The sequence below is a fragment of the Corylus avellana genome, chromosome ca6, assembly GCF_901000735.1.
Source record: "Corylus avellana chromosome ca6, CavTom2PMs-1.0".
Classification (NCBI taxonomy): Eukaryota; Viridiplantae; Streptophyta; class Magnoliopsida; order Fagales; family Betulaceae; genus Corylus; species Corylus avellana.
In genome coordinates this window covers 19362817-19387072 of record NC_081546.1, presented here as the reverse complement: position 1 = coordinate 19387072, position 24256 = coordinate 19362817, and the positions used below count along the sequence as shown (strand labels likewise).

At 35.4% G+C, this 24256-nt stretch overlaps 3 protein-coding genes and 1 long non-coding RNA gene across 9 annotated transcripts; 2 read left to right on the top strand and 2 right to left on the bottom strand.

Annotated features, from left to right (window-relative positions):
- The first annotated feature begins 180 nt into the window (after positions 1–180).
- Positions 181–5167, top strand: LOC132183608 (cysteine-rich receptor-like protein kinase 44). Its single transcript, XM_059596963.1, has 5 exons — positions 181–512; positions 2386–2614; positions 2792–3026; positions 3176–3326; positions 4634–5167. Exons 1-5 carry the CDS (start codon positions 312–314, stop codon positions 5009–5011), a joined length of 1194 nt encoding a protein of 397 aa, XP_059452946.1. The 5' UTR covers positions 181–311; the 3' UTR covers positions 5012–5167.
- A 2045-nt stretch (positions 5168–7212) lies between these two features.
- On the top strand, positions 7213–15529 carry LOC132184335 (uncharacterized). 4 transcript variants are annotated; one of them, XR_009440553.1, is made up of 11 exons: positions 7213–7558; positions 8665–8760; positions 11097–11181; positions 11431–11552; positions 11967–11991; positions 12087–12170; positions 12287–12316; positions 12396–12501; positions 12643–12707; positions 14073–14199; positions 15513–15529. XR_009440553.1 is itself a non-coding variant. In XM_059597930.1 (10 exons), the coding sequence occupies exons 1-9, from the start codon at positions 7466–7468 to the stop codon at positions 12704–12706; spliced, it is 705 nt and encodes a 234-aa protein (XP_059453913.1). In that variant the 5' UTR covers positions 7213–7465; the 3' UTR covers position 12707; positions 14073–14405. The 4 variants fall into 4 exon arrangements, 2 of the variants coding, with proteins under 2 accessions (XP_059453913.1, XP_059453912.1); XR_009440552.1 differs by lacking the exon at positions 15513–15529 and adding an exon at positions 14717–15045; XM_059597930.1 differs by lacking the exon at positions 15513–15529 and having other exon boundaries at positions 14073–14405.
- Positions 15530–16610: 1081 nt separating this feature from the next.
- LOC132185745 (small ribosomal subunit protein eS7) lies at positions 16611–19641 on the bottom strand. Its single transcript, XM_059599520.1, has 6 exons — positions 19532–19641; positions 18545–18628; positions 18365–18438; positions 18146–18269; positions 17163–17345; positions 16611–16939 (listed from the first exon to the last, which is right to left on the bottom strand). Exons 2-6 carry the CDS (start codon positions 18617–18619, stop codon positions 16820–16822), a joined length of 576 nt encoding a protein of 191 aa, XP_059455503.1. The 5' UTR covers positions 18620–18628; positions 19532–19641; the 3' UTR covers positions 16611–16819.
- A 1811-nt stretch (positions 19642–21452) lies between these two features.
- On the bottom strand, positions 21453–23537 carry LOC132184907 (uncharacterized). 3 transcript variants are annotated; one of them, XR_009440596.1, is made up of 3 exons: positions 23030–23537; positions 22716–22955; positions 21453–21768 (listed from the first exon to the last, which is right to left on the bottom strand). It is a non-coding gene; the product is annotated as an uncharacterized LOC132184907 (long non-coding RNA). The 3 variants fall into 3 exon arrangements; XR_009440594.1 differs by having other exon boundaries at positions 22716–23537; XR_009440595.1 differs by lacking the exons at positions 22716–22955; positions 23030–23537 and adding an exon at positions 21840–22593.
- Positions 23538–24256: the final 719 nt, after the last annotated feature.

Below are 24256 nucleotides of genomic sequence, written 5' to 3'. Positions count from 1 at the left end.
AAAAAAAATTAAAAAAAAAAAATCACGTGCAGCAATTTTTAACCCAATTTTAATATATTTTTTTTTTTTTTAAAAAAAAAAATTACAAAGTCAAGATTGGTGTCAGATTTCACTGTAGCCAGCTACTTCCCCCTGCCAAACGTAGCTATTACTCCTTCGTTCCACACTGTTGATAAAGAGCGCTCACACACACACACACACACACACACTAGTTACGACGAAAGCCCGTGCGGCGAGATAAAGGAGAGAAGCTGGACGAAACGGCGCCGCCCCGTTGTTCCCGCCGGCCAATCCCTTCGATTCATGCCTTGATGAGGCTTCTCTCCCTTCTCTGCGCCTGCTTGGAGAAGAGATTCAGAGGCCGCCGCCGCCGAGCCGCCGACGAAGAAGCCGAGGACGCCGCCGTCGAGTCGTGGGACCTCTTCTTCGAGCTCCGTACTCTGCAGGTCGCCACCAATTTCTTCTCCGAGCTCAATCAGCTCGGCCACGGCGGGTTCGGCCCCGTCTACAAGGTACGTTTCGTAAATTCGGCTTCTCTCGCTGGTTTTGTAATTGATTCCTCAACTAGAAGTGATCAAGGTCGGGTTTTCGGATGGGGAAAATGACGAAATTAGCCCCGTAGTTTGCCTGAATTTCCGTCGGAAATTATCTTGTCGCCGGTGCTAGACTTTATTTCAGTAATGGTAACGCACGCATTTGCATTTCAATAATTACCAAAAAAGAAAAATAAATAAATAAATAAATAAAATATTTTGGTCGCATAATTCCGTAGTTTATAAAAAAGTATTTATTATTTGTTCGCTTGCCGAATCTTTTTGTTGACCGATCTGGTTTTTGGGGGTTGGTCAATGCATTACTGCATTTGCGGAGAATATATATATATATATTTCTCAAACTTTGGCATGGTGCAGGTGCATACAGCATAGTGTGAGCCCCCATGGTGATGTTGCCAATCAAAGGCATTGGCTATCTTGTAATTTGAAATTTGCATGTTCAATCCTTGTTGGGTAGAATTGTAATTCACTAATCATATGTAGAAAAATATTACTTGCGAAGCAAATAAATTACATAATATGTTTCCTTAAATTACATGATAAATCATCTTTCTATTTGAAAGAAGCAACTTCATACAACAACATAAAATTTACACCATCTAAGACGAAGTCAATTTTTGAATCACACCTTAATAAATGTCTTAGAAGATGTTTTATTATAAATCATAACTCTTTCATCTATAATGAATTCTTCAATCAGACTAAGCAGCTCATCCTTAAAAATCGAAAAGAAAAAAATATTTAAATTAATAGAATCCTAGAACAACAAAATCAAAAATTTGTTTGTATTACAAAAATAGGGCCCTATGGTTTGGGGTTTTGACAAATAACTCCATGGAGTTTAGAAAATAGTTTAAATTAAATACGCCATAAGATAAGCAAAAAAAGAAAATAGGTTTATGCCGTTAGAAAAGTTGACAAATTCGTTAATGTGCAACATTAGCACCCATCTTATTGTAACACGTGTCACTTACAATAAAAAAACTTTTAAAAAATTAATTTCTTAAAAAAACTATATATATATATATAAGAAAAGAAAAAAAAAAATAGAGGGACTCGACCACTCCCTCTATTTTCTTTTTTCTTTATTGATATTTTAATTTTAATTTTTTTATTTTTTTTTTTATTATAAGTGACACTTCTCACAATATGGTTGGTGTTGATGTGGCACATTAACGAATTTTGTCAACTTTTTTTAATGGCAATGACCTATTTGTTTTTTTTTGTTTACCCACGGGAATGTTAAGTTCTTTTTTAAATCTCGGGGAGCTATTTATCAAAATCCCAAATACAACGACCAATTTAGCATTTATCCCAAGCTTTAATGTTATGGTTCCTTAGGATGTTTTTAATAGGACAAATAATGAAAGCCAAAATAGCAATACTAATTGAAGGGTGATAACATTTTGAAAAATTGACCTTTTACCAATCCAGATAAAGAAAAAAATGAGAGAGCACTTTTAGAAGTTCTTTTAATTATTAGTATGACATTTGCATTAAATTTCCATTTGGAGTACCAAATGATTACTGGGAGCATATGAACAACAAATTCAATACATAATTTTAAACTAATGCCATGTTTTTTATTTTATTTTTTATGGTTATCCTTTTTTTCTCTTTTTTTTTCTTCTTCTTCTTCAAGCCTCGCTATGAAGCTCTATGTTGTTGACTGTGCTCCCTTTTCTTTACTGACATCAGTCCTGAAGGTTGTATATGTTGTTTATTAATCAACATTGTATTCATTGTTCTCTTTCTTTCTTTGTTTTGTTTTGATGGGTGTTCCTTGGGACTTATGTTAATTTCTCATTAACTATTATGCCTATTTGTACAGGGATTGATGCCAAATGGTCAAGAAATAGCTGTGAAGAAGCTATCATTAGAGTCAAGACAGGGGCTGAGAGAATTCACTAATGAGGTGAAACTGCTACTAAAAATTCAGCACAAGAATTTGGTCACATTATTGGGCTGTTGTGCAGAAGGACCTGAGAAGATGCTTGTTTATGAGTATCTGCCAAACAAAAGCCTCGATTACTTTCTCTTTAGTAAAAATTCCAATCCAGGTAGGCCTTGTATGTTGCCATCTGAATTGTGTAAATTGAATATCAGTTACAGTATTCAGTAAAACTAGAAGAGTCTGAGCATGTGTACGGTAAAATGGAGGGAGGGGGATAAGGAAGAGTAATAATTAAACTGGTGGAAATATTTACTTATCGAAAAATATATATATATTTTTTCAGATAAAAAGTATGCAACCCTGGATTGGACGACACGATATCGAATAATAACGGGTGTTGCACGAGGTCTTCTTTACCTACATGAAGAGGCTCCAGAAAGAATTATTCATAGAGACATCAAAGCCAGTAATATATTGCTGGACGAACACTTGAATCCAAAAATTTCAGATTTTGGCCTGGCAAGGCTCTTTCCTGGGGAAGACACCCATGTAAATACATTTAGGATATCCGGTACTCAGTGAGTAGTTTCTTCAACTTTACCTATTTGGATCTTGTTCTCAATTAGTTGTCTGCACCGCTTCAATGATAATTAGTCTGAGTTCAGAATAATTGTCAATATTAGTAGCTAAGAAAAACTAATAATCTAAAAACTTTTGTTGAATGCAGTGGTTACATGGCCCCTGAATATGCAATGCACGGATATTTGTCTGTGAAAACAGATGTTTTCAGTTATGGAGTTTTGGTGTTAGAGATTGTTAGTGGAAGAAAGAACCACGATGGGCAGCTTGGTGCAGAGAAGGCAGACCTCCTGGGCTACGTAAGTTACTTTTGTGAAGAGTTTTGAAGCAATTTTTGCAACAAAATGCCCTTCAATACGAAAGTTCAATCAATTCAATCATAGTTCAATCAACAAGAAGCAATCTTTTAAGAACCTAAGCCTGAATATTGCAACATAATCCAATAAATTATAGATAGATTTCATCAAAGAAAAAAACTCTTGACTTGAGAGGTTCTTTCTGTAAGTGTAAGCTTCTGTTCTAGGTAAATGAGGATTATGCAAAATATTAGCATAATCATGGAATATTTTCTAGCATATGCACCTCCCAAACACATTACTTCTTTCCAAACTATGATTGTTTTTTTAGTCTTTCTTTTTAAGTTTACTGAAAAGGAAAAAAGTGAAGGCCTTTGGCATTTAGCCTCAATTCTCTTGGGCATTGAATCACCATTGTCAATTTCATCTCCTGCTTTTACTGGAATTCCATCTCAATTGGGAATGGGCTATGTGGGATTTTGCATCAAGTATTTGATTTCTTAGAGCATTCACAGTAGACTTCCTATATGGGGTTCCATTTCCTAAGTTAAGGGAAAATGTAAAAAAAATCGTAAAAAGCCACCTACAATAGACTCCCTAAATGAGCCATAAACATGAGGATTGCTACAGTGAAACCCAAAGTATAGGGTTCCACTGTAGCGATCCTTGTGATTATTAAAATAGAAAAAAAATGCTTCTCTCTCCTGAATCATTAAAGAAGTACAAAAATAAAGAAGTAAAAAAAAAAAAAAGAAAAAAAAAGTAAAGAAATGATATCTAATTAGTACAGGGAATGATAAAGGGAAGCTATTGTGGAGTATATTAAAATAGAGAAGCAAAAAATAGTTTGGATCTTTAAATGAAGGGAAAATGACGAGGAAGCTGTTAGGAATGCTCTAAAGCTAGTTATCTAGACACTTGGCATGTCTGAGTTTGATTCTACTAGGAGTAACTCAAAATTTTAGATTTGCTGCCATATAACCAATTTGATAGTATGTATAAACAAAGTGTGAAATACTAAGAGTTTCTGGTAATATTCATAACTTGTTCTGGAAGACTAGGGCAACAAATCCTGCATACTAAAAGTATAAAGTGGCACCTAAATTGCCTTATTCTTCACATGTAGTTATATAATGGAAGTGCTTCTGAGTGAATTTAAATCTATTTTTCAATATTAATCTTCAAGTGAAACTGCAATTTGGTTGTCCTAAAAGCCTATGTGCTTGTTGCCTCCATTGAATAAGGGTAAAAAACAAAAGTGCTCAGTCAATTCTTTCAGTCCCCTTATTCTTGTATGCCATCTTCTGCAGACATGGAAGCTTTATCAAGGAGGGAAGCCACTGGAATTAGTTGACCCAAATCTTGCCAAGTACAATAGTGATGAGGCAGCAATGTGCACTCAGCTAGGGTTGTTATGTTGTCAACAAAGTGTTCCAGATAGGCCTGATATGAACTCTGTTCATCTCATGCTTTCAAGCGACTCATTTACCTTGCCTAGACCAGGTAAACCAGGAATTCAAGGTCGTGGAGGACGTTGGACAACGACTTCTACGGCTTTGACTAATACCAATGCTACCAATGCTAGTAGTTCTCATACTGGTGTTACCAAGGTTTCTGGAAGTAGTAGTTTTGTTGAGGATTTTTCTAGGAACTCTATATCTGTTTCTTCTATTGATGAAGGAAGATGACCTGCATTTTTCTTCTGTAAAGCATAATTAGCTTCATTTATATTATGTAAAGTTGTTTTTCTTTTTTTTGATAAAATTTTTTTGCTAACCTAATGTAAGATTATCTATTTGTTTAGCATTAAAACCATTTGCTGGTTTATTGATTACATTTGTATAGACTATAGAGCAGTTCTGTTGAATTATTGTTTTTTACTTGACTAAACAATGAATCTCAAGTATTAATCTATGCTTTCCTGATAAAGTTCAAAAGTTATCAGATATTGCAAAGATAATGTGTGAATGATCCATTAGTATTTGCTTGGGTTTTTGCAAGCAAAAGTACTACAAACATTCCCAACATCTCCTATACTTGGTGGTTGAACTTACATGAAAACCTCATGCCAGAATAAACAGAACTGGATGGCCAAACCTTTTTACTATCCCATTACATAAAAACCAAAGAAAGGACAATGCAATTGCAATTTGCAGCTTGCAAGGCAACTATAATTTTCAATCTTTTACTACCATTAACATGGGATTTTTGAGAAGGAAACATGCCAAGCCAAATTGGCTTTGCACTTGGAAGAACTCACTTACTAAGGTCAGCCAAGTTACCTTAGCTAAATTCGAAATGAGATCCCGAGCAATATCTTAAGTATTGCATGTGGTGTAATACCTTTAATATGTGCTATTATTTTAAATGAATATTCTAAAATTTACCATGCTATCAATTTAGATTAAAAATTGAAACTCTCTTTTTGCTACTAGCTGCCTACCCCTATCTCCATTATAATCACTGTAGCTCCATTGCCATTGCAACTTTGCTACTACCAAAGGAGTGGCTACCGCCACCACCACTAAAATCTTCTCTCTCTCTCTCTCTCTTTCTCTCTCTCTCTCTCTATATATATATATACACACACAGGAGTGGCCGTCCACATTTGTGACTGCTTTGGGGGTAGCCGAATCATTTACTTTGGCTATTGAGGTGGTGAACTACTCTTTTAACCACATGGGTGGTTCGCCCAATTCCAAATATCAGGTTAAAGGTAGTTGAACCATTCTCTTTAATCATTGGAGTGATTCGGCCATCTTCAAAGTAGTTAAAAGAGGTGGCCGGCCATCTCTTTTGGGTGCATCGGCTAATCATGACTCAATATTCCTATGTACTATTGCATTTTAAGATTTTCATTTTAATGAACGGTCCTAACTAATGCTATTGTACTATTTTCGATCCATTGAATTTTTCATGGCGAGCCACTTCATCCCTATGCCTTTGTCCAAACATATTAAAATTTCACCCTAACCATTTTATAGGTTTTTTAATCGAAGGAACATTCTATCATCTAAGATTTAGAAAAAAATAAAATGCCATTTGAGCCTGAACCAGCTTAATCTAAACTGACATTTTCTTCTTCTTATTATTATTTTATTTTGTTTATTTATTATTTAAAGGAAAATGAGCAATGAGTTGGCCACCAACAAAAGCTGTGGTAGGTTTGACTCGAACAGTTGAAGGCTTTATATAAAAGTCAGCCCTTAACCTGATCATCATCACCACCTTCAAAACAAAGAAGAAAGAATCTCAAACTATTTAATTACCAAAAGGAAGAAGTTTCCTCCTCCCAACCCAACTGCCTGCCTAAGTGAGTAGATTATCCTTAATCAGGTTCTCGCAAAATTTTATCTATTTTATTTTAAATCATCGTATAAAGACAGAGAAAGAAGACAAAACTATGTCGTTTTCTACTAGGATATTTCAAATTTTTAAAAGACAATGGCCGCCCGGAAACATTGTACCCCATTCCCCAAGACAAAAGTCGACCAAAGTCAAATCCTGCATCTAACTGGGGTCCTCATTGCCCTACATGTTCCTCAAAACTACAAGATAAGACAGAATTAAATAATGTCACAAAACTTTATTCAAAAAAAAAAAAAAAATTGAATTTTATTAAAAAAAGTTATTTTTTCCCCGTTGAGTTTATAAAATTATTATTATTATTATTATTATTATTATTATATCATAAGAGAAATATATATTTTTTTTAATAGAGTTTCTCCTTGGTATTAAAAAAATATGTAAGTTTGAAAAAAACAAAAAACTCAAGATCTCATCGGTTTGAATCTGCTATTTTTTTTTTTAATTTTTTTTTTTATCCTGCCTATTAAGATTAAAAAAAAGAAAAAAAAAGAAAAAAAAAAAAAAGCGCTCAAATCACCATTATAGTTTGAAAATTTCCTTTCAAAATGTTCACATTTGGCTACCAAATAATGTCTGATGAGTTCTGAGTCCTCATCAGTCAAGAGAGAACGATAGAGAAGAATCTCTCTCTCTCTCTCTCTGTGTTTTTCTTTCTCTCTCAAAAATACATATATGGTGTAGTATATATTAAATAGTACAGATCACCGGCGAGCACAAACCAAGAGATCAGCCAAAATTCTTGCATATCTGGGATCATTAAGCAAGATATATAGATGACGCCCAATTGGGAGCTCAAGAAATGCTGCAACCATGACCAAGAGGTGTTTCTTATCACTGTCGCTGTCTGCACTATTGTTATTCTCGCGGTAACTCTCTCTCTCTCTCACCCACTTCGTATTCCATTTTTGCTTCTCGTACTTGATCAAAAGCTTGTACTACATTGGATCAGAGAGAGACCGACGTTTGGTTAAAGAGCATAGGCAATGTTAGTGATGTTTTGTTTTTTCTTTGTTTCATTACTGTATAGAATTTGGAACCCATTTATCAAAATCCTTTCTTTTTTCCCTTTGTTTCATTATTGACTCGATCAAGTGATCTTCAGCCGATTGTGCTTCCCTTGGGGTTCCATTGATCAAAATCTTGGGGTGTCCAACTATCCATTTCATTTTTCATTTTGTGAACATGCTTAACTCTTGCATGTAATGCTAGTGTTTTACTAAAGTGCAACTGGGTAATTGTCAATGCCAATAAATTTCTGAGATTCCTCGTTACTTTCTTGCTAATATATTTTACTTCTCTGTCCTATATTGTTTGTTTTACTATCTCATCTCATATTTTGCAAAGTCAATAAACACAATTTTAGTAACTTTTCTAACTTATTTGAATGGAGAATTGTTTGATTTGAATTTAAACCAAGGAGGATAATTTTGAAAGCTAGTAACTTTTTGCTTCAAAGACAATGCACTCAATGATGTTCCCTTGAAAAGCTGGATTTTCTAAGGTAGACAACATTTTGGGAGGGAGGGAGTACTTTTCTGTTCTTTTTATTTTCTTTTCCTTTGACAGAATCTGCCCTAGAGTTTCAATTTGGAATGAAAAATTGTCAATAAATCTACATATATTTATCTGTATGGACAAAACGCTAGTCTAAATGCATAGAACAGATTATTGACAATCCTAGAAACATAATATGCTGTTGTACAATTATGCTATGCAGTATTACCTTTATTCAATACATGAAAAGCAATTCCACTTGGGGTCTGGATAATACGCCTAATCATGGTAATTGAAAATTGGAACCATGAAAATAAATCCATGTCATATGGTTTTCTGAGGGTTGGACTTGACTGAAAGTCCAGTCATTTTGAAAGCAGAATCAATTTATGTTATTTGTACTTGCTGGGATGCAATTCCTTTAGAATTTATTTTCTCCCAGCTATGCTCAATGTATGAATGTTTCTTATCATTGTAGTTGTGGAGAACGATATTGCTGAAACCATTCAAGCTTGTCACTGTATTTCTTCATGAGGCGAGTCATGCTGTTGCATGTAAACTTACATGTGGCCATGTAAGAAGCTCCTTTGTTTCCACCTTTTCTTTATTTTTTTTTTATTTTTCATCAATGAATTTCCTTTCCTTATATCATGTTGATAAATTGCAAAAGAAAGACTGGTTTTAGTATTGTTAAATGTTGATGTATAACGTGACATAGCAGAAGCAAGGAACGAAAGAAGAGTTGGGTCTTCAAGTTGCAGAATCAACAAACATTGAAGAAAAGAAATTTGGAATTTTTATTGATTCAAAAACTACCTCTTCAATATAACACTGGTTTTCTTATAACACTGCAATAAGATCAAAGAAATATAACACTGCTTCGTGTTCAAAGCCTATGATCTTGGAATGTAGTGTCAAGAGTAAAGCTGCTTGTCTACTCAAAGCATCGACAACTTTGTTATGTTCCCCGACTTGTGCTTGAGCACAAAAGTGAATTTCTGCACAAAGGCAAACCACCGGGCATGCATTTTATTCAAGTTGGTCTTGGTGTTGATAAACTTATGTGCTTGGGGATCACTATATAGGACAAACTCATGTTGTATCAAATAGTGCTCCCAATGCTTCAAAGCTCGAGTAACCACATAGAAATCCAGTTTGTAAATGGTCCATTTCCTCCTCATTTAGCCTCTCAATGAAAAATTCGACAGGCTTGCCTTCTTGTGAAAGGACAGCACCTATACCAACCACTGACGCGTCACACTCGTGACTTGGAAAAACTTCTCAAAATTTGGCAAGGAAAGAATGAGAGCAGAAGATAACTTCTCTTTGATCACCGCAAAGCTAACCTCTTGTTCTTCTCCCCATCATAATTGTCCCTTTGTCATGCACTTGGTTACCCACCCCTTAGTTCATAATGATGCATTTTTCAAATTATTCATGCCTATAAGTACTAGTGTTTATCTATACTAAATTTCTAACTCTAGAAAAAAGACAGTACAAGTGATGTCTTTCCTATTACTTGATGTTTTCATGGCTCAACAAAGCATTGTGGATTGAATCTCTCTCTCTCTCTCTCTTGGTGCAAGAATTTTCCTTTTCAAGTAGATATAGCATTGCGATAAAATTAGCATGGAAAGATTCTGAACATCAGCATTGGTTATTTTTATTGTCAACATCCCAGAGGATTGATCATTTTCTTCTCATGGTCTTGCTTTCTATGATATGCTACTTTGTATCTTGCAGAAAATGTGCAATCTTTGTCATGATATATTTAAGACTCAATTTAAAATTTGTTGTGCTGGAGGTATTCATAAATTTAACTCAGAAATTTTCTCAATTGATTAAGTAATCTCCTAATATTGGGAGATTATACAATATTGGGAGATTCTCAAAATTTGGCAAGGAAAGAATGAGAGCAGAAGATAACTTCTCTTTGATCACCGCAAAGCTAACCTCTTGTTCTTCTCCCCATCATAATTGTCCCTTTGTCATGCACTTGGTTACCCACCCCTTAGTTCATAATGATGCATTTTTCAAATTATTCATGCCTATAAGTACTGGTGTTTATCTATACTAAATTTCTAACTCTAGAAAAAAGACAGTACAAGTGATGTCTTTCCTATTACTTGATGTTTTCATGGCTCAACAAAGCATTGTGGATTGAATCTCTCTCTCTCTCTCTTGGTGCAAGAATTTTCCTTTCCAAGTAGATATAGCATTGCGATAAAATTAGCATGGAAAGATTCTGAACATCAGCATTGGTTATTTTTATTGTCAACATCCCAGAGGATTGATCATTTTCTTCTCATGGTCTTGCTTTCTATGATATGCTACTTTGTATCTTGCAGAAAATGTGCAATCTTTGTCATGATATATTTAAGACTCAATTTAAAATTTGTTGTGCTGGAGGTATTCATAAATTTAACTCATAAATTTTCTCAATTGATTAAGTAATCTCCTAATATTGGGAGATTATACAAATGACTTTCTGCCTACTTATGCAAAGCTAAGCAGCTCAGTTGATAGTCAAAACTATATTTTCTCGTGATTTTCTGACTGCTTTTTGGTCACCTGGTGGTTCATTTGATAGGGGAGACAAAGTATTTTCATGATAAACTATCATTATACTGATATATCATTCAGTAAACACATACGTACCCCTTTACAAATGATGAAATGCCTAGATTTGTGGTTAATCAGAATTATCTCATAACATCCACATTTGTAATCTGAAATTGTCATAATGACCTCTTCAGTTGATCATACCCTCGTGTGCAAAGGCTAAGCGCCTTGGTGTATTTAGGTTAAGTGAGTTCAAATGGTGAGCCACTAGGAGATTTCATGATATCCTGAATTTAGAGTGTTTTATATTTTATATGACATAGGGTTCTCATATACTTTAGTTTGCAGGTAGAAGGGATCAAGGTTAACGTAGATGAAGGCGGAAGCACACAGACACGTGGTGGAATATACTGGTTAATCTTGCCCGCTGGATGTAATGTCTTTTGTCGTTGACTCGTTCATAAAGTTTTACTCTTATTGAAAAGAACTATGTAGAAATGTTCATATGCATAATTCACTGTGGCATCTCACATATCCATTATTAAATGTGATGCATTTTGTTTTTAATTTAAGTTACAAATCTTGGGTTCAATATACATTGTTTCTCAGTGCTTCTTCCAATATATAATAGGTATTTAAACAATCTTCACTTATCACTCTTTCCATTTTTGTGGCATTCCAGATCTTGGTTCATCCTTCTGGGGCATGGTTTTGATACTTGCATCTACAAATCTTCTTACTGCAAGAATAGCTGCAGGATGTTTTCTCGCTGCTCTACTTGTCGTACTTTTTGTGGCTAAAAACGTAAGTACATATGGATATTAAGAATTTCTTTCTTCCTTTCGTTCAAGGTTTCATATGAATGCTACACTAGACTTATTAGGGCATTTGGAACTCACATGAATACATAGCACTTAAGCTTTCACTATTATGGCAATTGAATGCAAAAGTTTTTCACATATAATGAAGATGGAAACAGTTGATGATAGAAAATGGGAAGTTTTTGACTCCTGACATTCTGAAATCATTCTAAGTATGCCATTGAGAAGATAAACATACTATAAAAAAAGAAGAAGATGATTTCAATTTTTTTGTATGTCCTTTTATTATTATGATTATTATTTTTATTGCTTTAAGATATTGACTGGCACACCATCTTATCCTGTGTTATATGACATTTTAAATTTCTTTCTTTTCTTTTTTTGGCCTTTCATGCAGTGGACACTTCGAGGACTCTGTATTGGTATGTGTTTTCATAATACAAAGTCTGGCTTCCTATGGTTTGCACATGCTGCAATATACCATTTGAATTTTGATATTTACGTATTTCACCCTCAGGGTTTATTATTTTCATTGGTGTAATTTGGGCTCTGCAAGAAACAACAAAAGTTCGTATACTACGCTACATCATTTTGTTCATTGGTAAATGCAATTCTGCTATTTTTCTTTCCATATTGTTTGGTGCAAAGGATGATTGTTCCTTTTCACAATAAATGGGATGAAAGAATCAGTAATTACCATGTTTAATCAAAATGCAGGTGTGATGAACAGCTTGTTTTCAGTTTATGGTATGACTTTGAAATGAAACAATCAATTTATTTGTCTTTATGGATTTATGGATCCCTTAATCTGTATGTAATTATGCAGATATATATGATGATCTAATATCTCGTAGAGTTCACTCCAGTGATGCCGAAAAATTTGCAGAAGTGTGTCCTTGCCCCTGCAATGGTGTTGGATGGGGCATTATTTGGTGAGCAACTAAGCATCTTATCATTTAGAAGAAAACAAGTGGTCAATTATTGCCTGACAATTTTTTCTTATGTATTGAACTGACAACACCAAGTGCTTTATTGACCTATAATTACGTAACTTTAGTGAACTTCACTTGCAGGGGTTTTATATCTTTTCTGTTTCTTTGTGGATCCATGTACCTTGGTCTTGTGATATTGTCTTGAGGTACATTTTGCTTCCAATAATTCTTCGATTTTGTATTTTCTATTGGCATGCCATCTAAAACTTGCTCAAATGTGTGATTTTAGAAGATGTTTGTGATCTACATGGGGTAATTACTAGATTGCTTTCATGCTTTTTACCAGATATGATGACGACATATTGTGACTCCTAAAAATCACGTTTTTTTACATATACGTTTGATTATGATTTTTGGTGATGATGACTCATGTACATGAAAATTTTATTGCAAATGGAAAATATACACGACTCTTTGAATTTTCATAGGTTTTGAAAAGTTCCTAGTTGACCTAAAAAGTTACAAAAACTCAAATATTGACCACATCCAAGGCCTATCCCAGTTTAGTGCAATCGGTTTTAGCATTATTCTGATGATCGAAACAAGGATCTCAGTATTAGAAATTGTCTACCAAACTTTATCAATTGGTGTCCCCAAACTGAGTTGATCCAAACTGATTTCTGTCATGGTGGTGTAGGTCGACTGGTCGGCATACTTGGGCCACTCAGCCCACCACAGTTGAACCCCAGGGGCTTCCCATTGAGAACCTGAAAGTTCGATGTAGGACATGGGGAACTCTCTGACCTCTCGGGGTAGTTGAGGTCGTAGTGTATCGTATTTGAGAGGCGATTTTCGCTTAAATCCAAGGTGTTCAAGAACTTGCAATAGATGATCCTGACAGGAATTGGGCCTAAGGTGATTGAAAGAGAGATCCAGGGTTACTACATAGGGTAATCAGAGGTAGATTTGAGGGATGGGGTTGGTTTTGCTATAACAGAAACCATACCACATTGCCAGACTGCCAGATAGCATCGCCTCAGTCAATTTTGCCTGCACTTTGATCAACCCTAACCACATCATATTGAACTGTCTTGACCCTTCCAAGTCTCTTGGTGTAAACTACTGAATCTTTCATTGTTTGTGATCTTCCCCTTAGATCATAGAAAGATAACATATATGAAAATATACTGAAAACATGTGTACTCGAATCCTTGTATCAATAGAAATGGTGGCATTTGGGCATTCATGAACTTGAAGTGATGTGAAAAGTGTTTTTAATGAGAATAATTTTAAAACTTAATGGAACCATGTTGTTCCTATATATGCTTTATGTTCAGTTGTGATAAACATGTCTAATCATTGAGGTTATTTGGTGCTGAGAAACCGTCAAATGTTACAGAAAACAAAATGGAATCATTTGATTTTATGTTATGTCTAATCTCCTGATTTGGTGCAACAAGGTTACTAATAGATTAATGAGTCTTAGTATGTTGTCACTGCCATTAATTGTATCATAATACTTTACTGTATCTGCTTCATACATTACATTTACTTTTTCTGCAACTGTACAGGATAAAAGATTCTGGTTCACACCGATCTCTTTTCTTGTTTGGAAGATGTTCTGATCAAGTCGATTTCTGTAGCTTCATTCTTTTTACCCTTTGTCATAATCTGATTTATGATAACCTATGGAAAAAGGTAATGTTAATTCATAGTTTCATACCATGGATTAGCTTGAAGCTAAATGTATGTAATTCATTTGTATTTTATGCCGATTTTTTGCTATTTAAAGTACTAACTATATTGTTGGTATTTTCACACCATCAACTCCTATAAGTGATTGTAAAACCCCTGAAAACTGCTATTAATTGAGCTCCATTGAATGCCGTATGTGATCAAGGATACTTTTGAGATTGCCTTGTCTTCTTAGGCACAACAGAATCGGCCTAACATTTTTTCAATTGAAATCTAAATCAAAGACAAGTTCTACAAAGGACATGATCTTAAAGAGAAAAATTAGGTGGTAATCATTTCTTTCAGCTCTTCATCCCTAGGACCCTTCATATTCTATATTCACACAAATGGATTGATTGATTTGAGGTATTTTGGCAACCCTTTTACATGGTCTAACAAGAGGCATGGGAAGGGAAATATTTGTGGGAGGCTAGACAGATGCATTGCTAACAAAGAATGATCTCCATCTTTTCTATTGCAGCTGTCACTCATCTTCCTCTTCTTCCCTCAAACCATTGTCCCATTGTGTTGCATGTTGAAGGGAATTATTGTTGGCTTCCCAGGGCCCAAGCCCTTTAGATTCAAGGCATTTTAGAAGATTTTTGAGGAAATCAAGGCCAAGATTCTAAATAGTGTCGATATGGAAGGCCAAGCCTTTCACAGGCAACCAAAACTTCATTGCTACATAATCATTTTGTTATCAAATTGACTCCATTCTAAGGAGCTTTTGTTGGGGTTTCAAGGAGGAAAAAAAAAAAAACAATCTCATTCCAATGGCTTGGAGTTGAATCTGTACTCCAAAATATATTAGGAACAAGATCTATGGCCAGTCAATAAAGCATTAATTGCAAAACTCTGGATCAATGCTCTCAAGAAAAAGTATCTGAATAAATTTAATCTGCTGACTGTCACACCCTTCCCACATTGCTTCTTGGCCATGGAAAGGGATCACCAACAATAATCAATTGGTAAAAGGTGCTTGCTATTTGATTGGGGATGGGGAAAATTCAGCATCTAGTCCAACCTTCAAACCAGCTGCCAAGCCTTCTTTAAATTCCCTTAAATTTTGGTTTCTAATCTTATAATTCCTCAAAGTAGAAGCTGGGGTGTCAATAGATTATATAAGCTTTTTTATGTTGATTCAGCAAAGCCAAATTCAGAGCCTTCATCTAAGTCGTTCTCCCACACATGACACTTGGATATGGACTCCAACACCTTGGGGTCAATTTTTTGTCAAGTTTGCTCATGAGTTAAACCTAAATGAAACTCAATTTCAGGAAGGGAAAGGGCTGTACAACACAGATTAAAGCACATGGTTTGGAAGGTAGCATGGGATGTTCTCCCAATGAGAGAAAAGATGGTCAAGTTCATTCCATCCAATGATAATGAGATTTGTTTCTGACCACTTTGTAATGAACAATTAGAAACTGACATTATTAGATATCATTTAGAGACAATCTATTTGGCTTCTCAACAGTCATACATTTGAGAATCTCCCAATTGGTACTTGGATAAAGCTATATTAATCCTTCAAAATATCTTTCCAACCTAAAAAATGACACAATTTTCAATTTTTTACTATTACTGTCTTGGACATCATCTGATTCAAACAAGGCTTTGCATAATTCTTATCAAGTGGACATCTCTTCTCATATTAAGCAGGTTATGCTAACTGTTAAGTCACATGAAGTTACTAGGGAGAACATGGCCATGGTCCCTATGGAAAACATGCTGTAGACCCCATCGCACTTTTTAAAAGCCAACTTTAATGTTGAAATAATGAAGTTAAAAGCCAACTTTAATGTTGAAATAATGAAGTCCTAGTTTTGGTCATTAATAAAATATTGACTGCTTGTACAACAAAAATCAATTCCATGGAAGTAAATGTGGGTGAAGCAAAAGCAGCTCAAATAGCATCAGAATTAGTGACTTTCATGTGGCAACTTTTGTCTCATTTTGGAAAGGGACTCTTTGGTTGTCATTATCAATCAATAATCCCTCTTATTTCTGCTTGGCATATTGCTCAAATCATCATGGAATCACTTCAGCTCTTTGTTGCTTTGGGAAGCTTGCAAAGTGGGGAGAAAAGCAAACTTTACTTATGTTGTTAAATCACAATTGTAGTTGTTGTGTAGTGTTTTATCTTATGGAGTATAATATTTTTGGTTCTTGTTCGGTCTTCACGGATACACGTGGTTCTCTGATTTTCATGAGTGAAAAATTTGGCAACAGATTAAGCTTTGAAGAGAATACTCAAAATACTCAAAGTAACCAAATTCCAGTGAAAACAGGACGGAAATGAGCTTCAGCCAAAGCAACACATGCAGGTGCCCACATGCAGATGCGTCTCCATGAACAAACTAGTGCACGCAGAGTAAACTTGCAAATTCAAGTATGATTAAATTAAAATGAACAAAATCCTACATTGGTCAAAATCAAACCGCAGAACATAAAATCGTATCATAATGCGGAAAACAAGATCCAATTAAGGTTTCCCACTTCTAAACAAACTCATCAGCACAAAAATTTGGAAAGTTCCCACAACAGCTTTGAATAATGTCTAGAAGTCTCAAGAGGAATTTCTCTAGGCCTCTGCTACCGGGTACTCAAACACAACATCTTTGCCAGAAAGTTTCCTATAGACGGCAGCAAAGCTATCCAGCTTGTACTCGGTATTGTTTCGTTCCTTCGGGTCTAAGAAAACCTGTCCACAAGAGCATGCATGTTGGATAAATTATTTAAGTAAATAGAAAGAATATTCCACCAGCATACTCATCAAGCTGATTGTAAGCTTTCCATTGAAATCCCAAACTTGCAAATGCTAATCCAAACCATATTATCAATAGTTGCAAATTTCTTTAAACAACCAACAAGAAACTCAGCCTGAAAGAAGCAATTTCCTGGTTATAGGGCTGTAATGGGGTTACCTTCATTATCTTGGATCCATCAATTCTATATCTGACACGCTTCCCAACAATTTCAGCAGGCAATACAATATCCTCCAGCATTGCCTCATGAACAGCTGTGAGTGTGCGGCTGCGGGGCCGTTGAGCAGCAGAACCTTTCTTTGGTGGTCTCACTATCCTCCGGCTAGCAATAAGGACCACATCCTACAAGGTTTTAAAGGGAATAAAATCACAGGATATCAACACCATCAACCCTGATACATATAAAAAGGAAAACATGCATATATTTTGTGGTAGGAGGAATAAAGAAAGCCCAATCACTTTAATCAATTACATTGTCTTAGAATAAGAGAATTTCTACTGAGCTCTTTAAATTTGGCTTTTCTTTAAAAATTTGAAAAAACTTACAAAAAAAAAACCATTTAACAAGCTCTCTACTCTATTTCAAATTTAACTTTGATTAACAAGGCTCTCCAAATACCAAGTGCCAAAAAATGAAAGTTATTTAGTTTTTTAATCTTATATATTCATTTTCGTTCTCTCTCATCTACCAAGAATTAAAAAATAAAAAAAATAATAATATTTAACTAAAGTAGAGAAAGATATAGTGAGTTTGATATTTGATTCAATTTAAAAGTGACTCTTCAAATTTTCAAAAGTGAGTTTCTCTTCAAATGTAACTTTCATTTGTAGAGCTCAATATGGATGCTCTAACTCTCTTAGAATAATATGAAATGGTTACACATAATTGGAACGAAGTAGGCCAATTGGCAAGTTAAAAAAAAAAAACAAAAACAGAAGAAATTTTATGGCTAATTCTTCTGAGTAACCAAAGAAAGGGCAGATAAGAGGATTTAATTACAAGGGGAGTACAAGAAAAAATGATACAAAAGTTCTCAGATGAAAAGCATTATGAATTGAAGTTTCTTCCACAACTGCATATTCTTTGAACCAAAAGGCCAGAAAGAAATTGCAAGAACCAAAATATACCAGTTTTTGATTACCTTCCCACTGAACTTCTTCTCAAGCTCTCTCACAAGCCTAACATGAATCTTGCGGAAGCCTTTCCTCAACCTGTAGGGAACATGAACGACAACCGCCTTCCGATTCCCAGAAACATCAACCTGACTGTAATAAAAAGGGAATAAGACCAGCCACTTCAAAGGCAGAAAGCCAAAAACCAAATAGTTTCAACCATGTACAATCCGTTGTCAAATTCTTACACAGCAGAGTTTATGTAAAGATCCTTCAGGTCACTTTTCAGCTCCTGGTTGGTATTTTCCAAATCAAAGAAAGCCTGCAGGAATGATGACATAGTTCATTTGATCATCAAATGTCACAACTGGAAGGGATTATCAAGTGCAATAATCCCAGGAATGTCTTATAACAGTTACTAAAATTACCTGAGCAACGGACTCTTCAAACTCGGTGGGTTCAGCATCCTTATCTTTGTGGATCTTCTTCCTTGAAGTATACATGTTGACAAACTGGCACAACAACACAAGAATGAGAAGCATATCTGAGATTTAATTAGTACAACTATGGAGATATATTAAGTTGAAAATAAACCAAGATAAAAATTCGATAAAAGGGACCATTAGAATAAACTTATTTTGGGATAAATCCCCAACGAACATACTAAATACATCATATTTCTCAGGCTTAGAAGGAAAATTAGAAACAAAATTATAGTACCACAAATCGTTATCATAAACTAATGACTCAGAAAGATCATTTGCCTACGACCAATAATGCAACTTAAAAGAAAACAATTTTTTGTCTACAAAGCATGCCCCCAACAACAAGCATTGGGTTGAGAATAATGTGGTGCAGTCTTACTACTAAGATCGGTCTCCCCGAATTGATTCACACCCATTAGAACCCAACACTGTCATACGACTTGAAATGTCACGCACTCATTAGTTCAGTAACATTGGTCCCTTTCCCTAGCGTCTCGCCCCAGAGAAAACAGACCAAAAGAACTATAATCCTATCTTTCATATCATCATAGAGAAAACACTTATATTGGGTATGATAAACAAGGGCGTCTGTTCTTTCAAACGACAATCACAAACAATGGCAACAATCTAAGATTGATATTTCAATTCAATTTTCTTCCTAAGATTTTCTCTGAAAGCAAACAGAGCAATATATAAAGCCATAGTAATAATGTCCATTAGAAAGAAGCCTTTTTTATCTTCATCGAGACCCAATTACAGAGTCAAATAATACTTGAGACCAAACGGCATAAAAACAAAAAGATCGTAGAAGAGTAAACAGAGGAAAAAAATAATGAGAGATTTTCTTAAGAGTTTCCCGGGAACCAAACAGAGACTAAATGATTCAGCGGATAGAGTGTTTCGCTTCGGAGAAATGGGTTTGAGGCGAACCTGCAGGTGAAGCGAGGATCCAAGAGAACTGCGGCTGAGAGTGAAAACCCCTTTCAAAGTTTTCTTTGAGGATTCAAGAAACCCTAGGATTTGGAATATAAATGTGTTAAAATAGATAGAATGAACGGCTGGGATGTTGGGATATTTTTGTTGAGAGAAATGTTACGGATCCGGAATATTTTCCCAAGCTTTCGTTCCAGACTAACGTGGCTCATGCCACGTCTGTTCCAGACCCACAGCCTGAGATCTGCATGGGTCTAGTATAGGGCCGGTAAAATAAGTAACTCGTAAATAAACATGTACTTATTTATTCTATGTATATAATTATTTTTTATAACGCCTAGATGATTCCTATTAGAAAAAAATATATATAAGATAAACGGGTTATAATCGAATTATATCATGCACTTGTTTTGAGGCCCACTTTATGGCATCAAACAGTTCATCAATAGCAATTATGGGTTTCCAACTTATAGAAACTCAGAATTTTTATATGCCGACAGCTCACTGGCTCTGTTTAATAAGGTTGTCCATCCAAGATAAGGTGGAACTTTGTGCTTCCCAGTAGGCTCAAATGGGACATACTTGTCTTCATCCTCATAGAGATAGTGTGTGCTCCTTTGCCAAATATTTCGGTGGGTTGCAGCTGGTGGCGTTCGGTGGTCTAGATGGAGGGTGGCGCTTTCATATGCCGGTGGTGGATTCATTGGTGGGCTGTGGCCGAATGTTTTCGGGGGAGGGAGGAGCACGTCTGTGGGCTAGGATTTCTTTAACGCCACAAATATATTACATGTCCTTTCAATAAAATATATATATATATATATATATATATATATATATAACTTAAAAAATAAATAAAAACTAAAAAAAAAAAAAAAGGGTGGCCGGCCACCACAGTTGGACCAGGGGATGGCTTCGGCCACCCCAGACCATCCAACCGTGGCTGAAGCCACCCCAAGTCCACCCATCTTTTTTTATTATTATTATTTATTTTTAAAGTTTTAATTAATATATATATATATATATATATTTTTTTTTTTTATTGAAAGGACACGTGACATATTTGTGGCGCAGCTATTAACCGGATACCCTCTAATTTATAATGGATTTGAGAGGATTTTATTCCCAAAAAAATTGGGGTGAAATGGGAGAGAAGTGGCTTGAGAATGGTGTCTATTCTTTTTTTTTTTTAATGAATTTTTGTATCTATCATGTCTGCCACATCCAATGCAACACGAAAAGAGGTTTAATTTTTTAGAAATGCTATACATTCCAAATTTTCTTCTCAAAAGTTCGTTCTCAAATAATGTATCACCATCTCATGAGTTGGTGACACACTTCCCTAAATAATAAATCTCATGAGATGGTAATACATCATTTGGGAACTAACTTTTGGAAGAAAATTTAGGATGTATAGCACTCATCTTAATTTTTTTTTTTCTTAAACAGTTATGCCATGTCAGTCCGGAATGAAAGTTTGGGAAAATATTCCGGATCTGTAGCATTTCTCAAAATGCATACACAAAAAAATACAAGTAATTATTATTTTTTTCTCTTATATTATTTTGCTTAAATAATTTTGTGTATGAGATTTGTAGCCAATTTAATCCCTTTATTATTTTCGTACTTGTGCAACCTGGTGGTTCGAATCTTTGAAACCCTTACAAGTAGAGACGGAGCCAGAAAAATATTATGGGCAAGGGCCAAGACATAAATTAAAAATATATTAAAATAGGGGTAAGGGACAAAGCATGAATGTGAAATATATTATTAAGATTGAAAATAAAATAACTCACTTAGAATAATACGAAATGGTTACACATAATTGGAAATGGTTACACATAATTGGAATGAAGGAGACCAAGTGGCAAGTTAATATAATATAAAAAGAAGAAATTTTATGACTAAATCATCTGAGTAATTGAAGAAAGGGCAGATAAGATAAATTAATTACAAGGGGAGTACAAGAAAAAATGACAAAAAAGTTCTCAAACACTGTCAGATGAAAAGCATTATGAATTGAAGTTTCTTCCACAATTGCATGTACTTTGGACCAAAAGGCCAGAAAGAAATTGTAAGAACCAAAATAAACCAGTCTTTGATTACCTTCCTAGTTCCCACTGAACTTCTTCTCAAGCTCTCTCACAAGCCTAACATGAATCTTGCGGAAGCCTTTTCTCAACCTGTAGGGAACATGAATGACAACAGCCTTCCGATTCCTAGAAACATCAACTTGACTGTAATAAAAAGGGAATAAGACTAGTCACTTAAAAGGCAGAAAACCAAGAACCAAATAGTTTCAACCAACCATGTAAAATCCTTAGTAAAATTCTTTCATGGCAGAGTTTATGTAAAGATCCTTCAGGTCACTTTTCAGCTCCTGGTTGGTATTTTCCAAATCAAAAAAAGCCTACAGGAATGATGACATAGTTCATCATCGTATGTCACAACAATTGGAAGGGATTATCTAGTTCAATGTGAAGCTGTCTTACTAGAAAGATAGGATACATCATGGTCCTCATAGATAACAATGTCCCGTTAATGGAATTCAATGCTTAAGCCGGTCACTATTTCGACAATTACCGGCCACAAGAAAAAAACTAAATTTTTTTTTTTGCAAAACCCATTACAACCCAATATTGTAGTAGGACTTTAATCGTTACGAACTCATTAGTTCAGGGGCGCCTTTCCTACCGTCTTGCCCCAGAGAAAACGTACCAAAAGGACTATTATAATCTTATTTTTATATCATCATAGAGAAAATACTTGTATCAGGTAGAAGACAATAATTCCCACTACAATTCACTGTTGTATTACGTTATATTAAACACGAGCATCTTTTTCTTTCAAATGACGATCAAAACGATGACAACAATCTAAGATTGATATTTCAATTCAATTTTCTTCCTAACATTTTCTCTGAAAGCAAATAGAGCAAAATATAAAGCCACAACAATCGTGTCCATTAAAAAGATGCATTTTTTTTTTCTTTTTTCCCATGAAACCCAATTACAGAGTAAAATAAGACTTGAGACCAAACAGCATAACGAAAAAGATCGTAAACGAGAGAACTGAGAAAAAAATAATAATAAGAGATTTTCGTGGAGTTTTCTGGAAACCAAACAGAGAATAAATGATTTAGTGGATAGAGTGTGCGTTACAGATAAATGGGTTTGAGGCGTACCTGGAAGGGAAGTGAGGGTCCAAGAGATCCGCTGCTCAGAGTAAGAGTGAAAAACCTTAAAGCTTTGTCTTCACGGATTTGAGAAACCCTAGGGTTTGGGATAAAAATGTGTTTATAAAGGATAGAATGAATGGCTGAAATGTTTTGTTTAATATTTGAAAGGTGGCGGTTGAGCTATTGGATTATACTGTGAGCGGGTTGAGTCGTTCAATGAGGTTTGTGGCACCTCAGCTAGTTCACCTTAAGAAAATAAAACAAAAACACTAGATAACATCCAAATCCACTAAAAATTAAAATTTCAACTCATCACACACCTTTCTTTCTCTCTTTTTCTCTTCTTCTCAGATGATTCCCTTTTAGATCTGCCATAGCTGAACCTACTGCCGCTGCCGCTCAGCTAGAAAGCAACGTCCACGCGGCCCACCCCACAGCCAGAATCCGCTGAACCCCGCTGCCCACCACTCACTGGCTGCTAAACCCCATCGCTGCTATTGCTTTGCTGAACCCCAACATAGATTTGGTTGACAAATTAAGAGTAGAAAACATAAAAAGAGCACTTGGCTCTATCCCAACGCACAAAATGCCCTCATTATTAACCAATTTAATCAATTTGTATGCTAAAGGGAGCTTTATATCTTATGGGTAATGTTGAGACAGTTATCAATCCTGATAGCAACTTGATTCAAAGCCTGCTAAGAACAAAAAAGGATCAGTAGTGACAGACCGTGAGATAGGGGGTGTGGCGGTTGTGCCACCTCCGATGCCTGAATGAGAGTTTGATTATGACAAGAGCAATAAAATAAGGAAAATAATGAGCAATAATAGCTGAGAATAATAAGAGTAAGAGAGTGAGTACGTATCTGTATTGTAGGTGGCTCTTCTTTTTATAGAGGCTATGAGTGAGTGAACTCTAGTGGGACTCTCACTTAACTCCCTTGATTCGTGGGAGTGGTTAAAAACTGATATTATCCTTTGAGATAATATGGGAGATTTACGTATATAGGATATTGCGTACTTAGACTCCTTTTAGGAGAGATTTAGTTGGTTGCTCTCTGATTTGGGTTTTTACTCCCAGATTGAGTTGTTTGGAGAGTGATCATGCTCCCTTAATCATAGGGTTACGTGATTCTGCATGCAACCATTTCGGTATGGTGTGTAACCGCATGCTTGAGTGCGGACCTGATACGATTAGGCGATCGTATCAGGATTTACTAGGACTTGGGCTTTGTGCCTTGGTTTTTTGGCGAGCTGTGGGACTCTTATTCAGAGTGGGCCTTTTGGTTTGGGCTTTAGGATATATTTTGTATCAATAGTACCCCACCATTCCCTTAGGTCACTATAGTGGCCTAATGGGAATAAATGGGGTTTCATTTTTCTTGGGCACACAGTGGCAGAATATGGCCTTCGTCTTTTTTGGGCCCCCTTCCTTTTCAAATTTTCCGCCAATCTCATTTCTTCAATTTTATTTGGCGCCTTTTCCTAGCATCTATTAATGCCACATTTTGAGGCATGGTACGCCTTTTGAGGGACATGATCGTGGC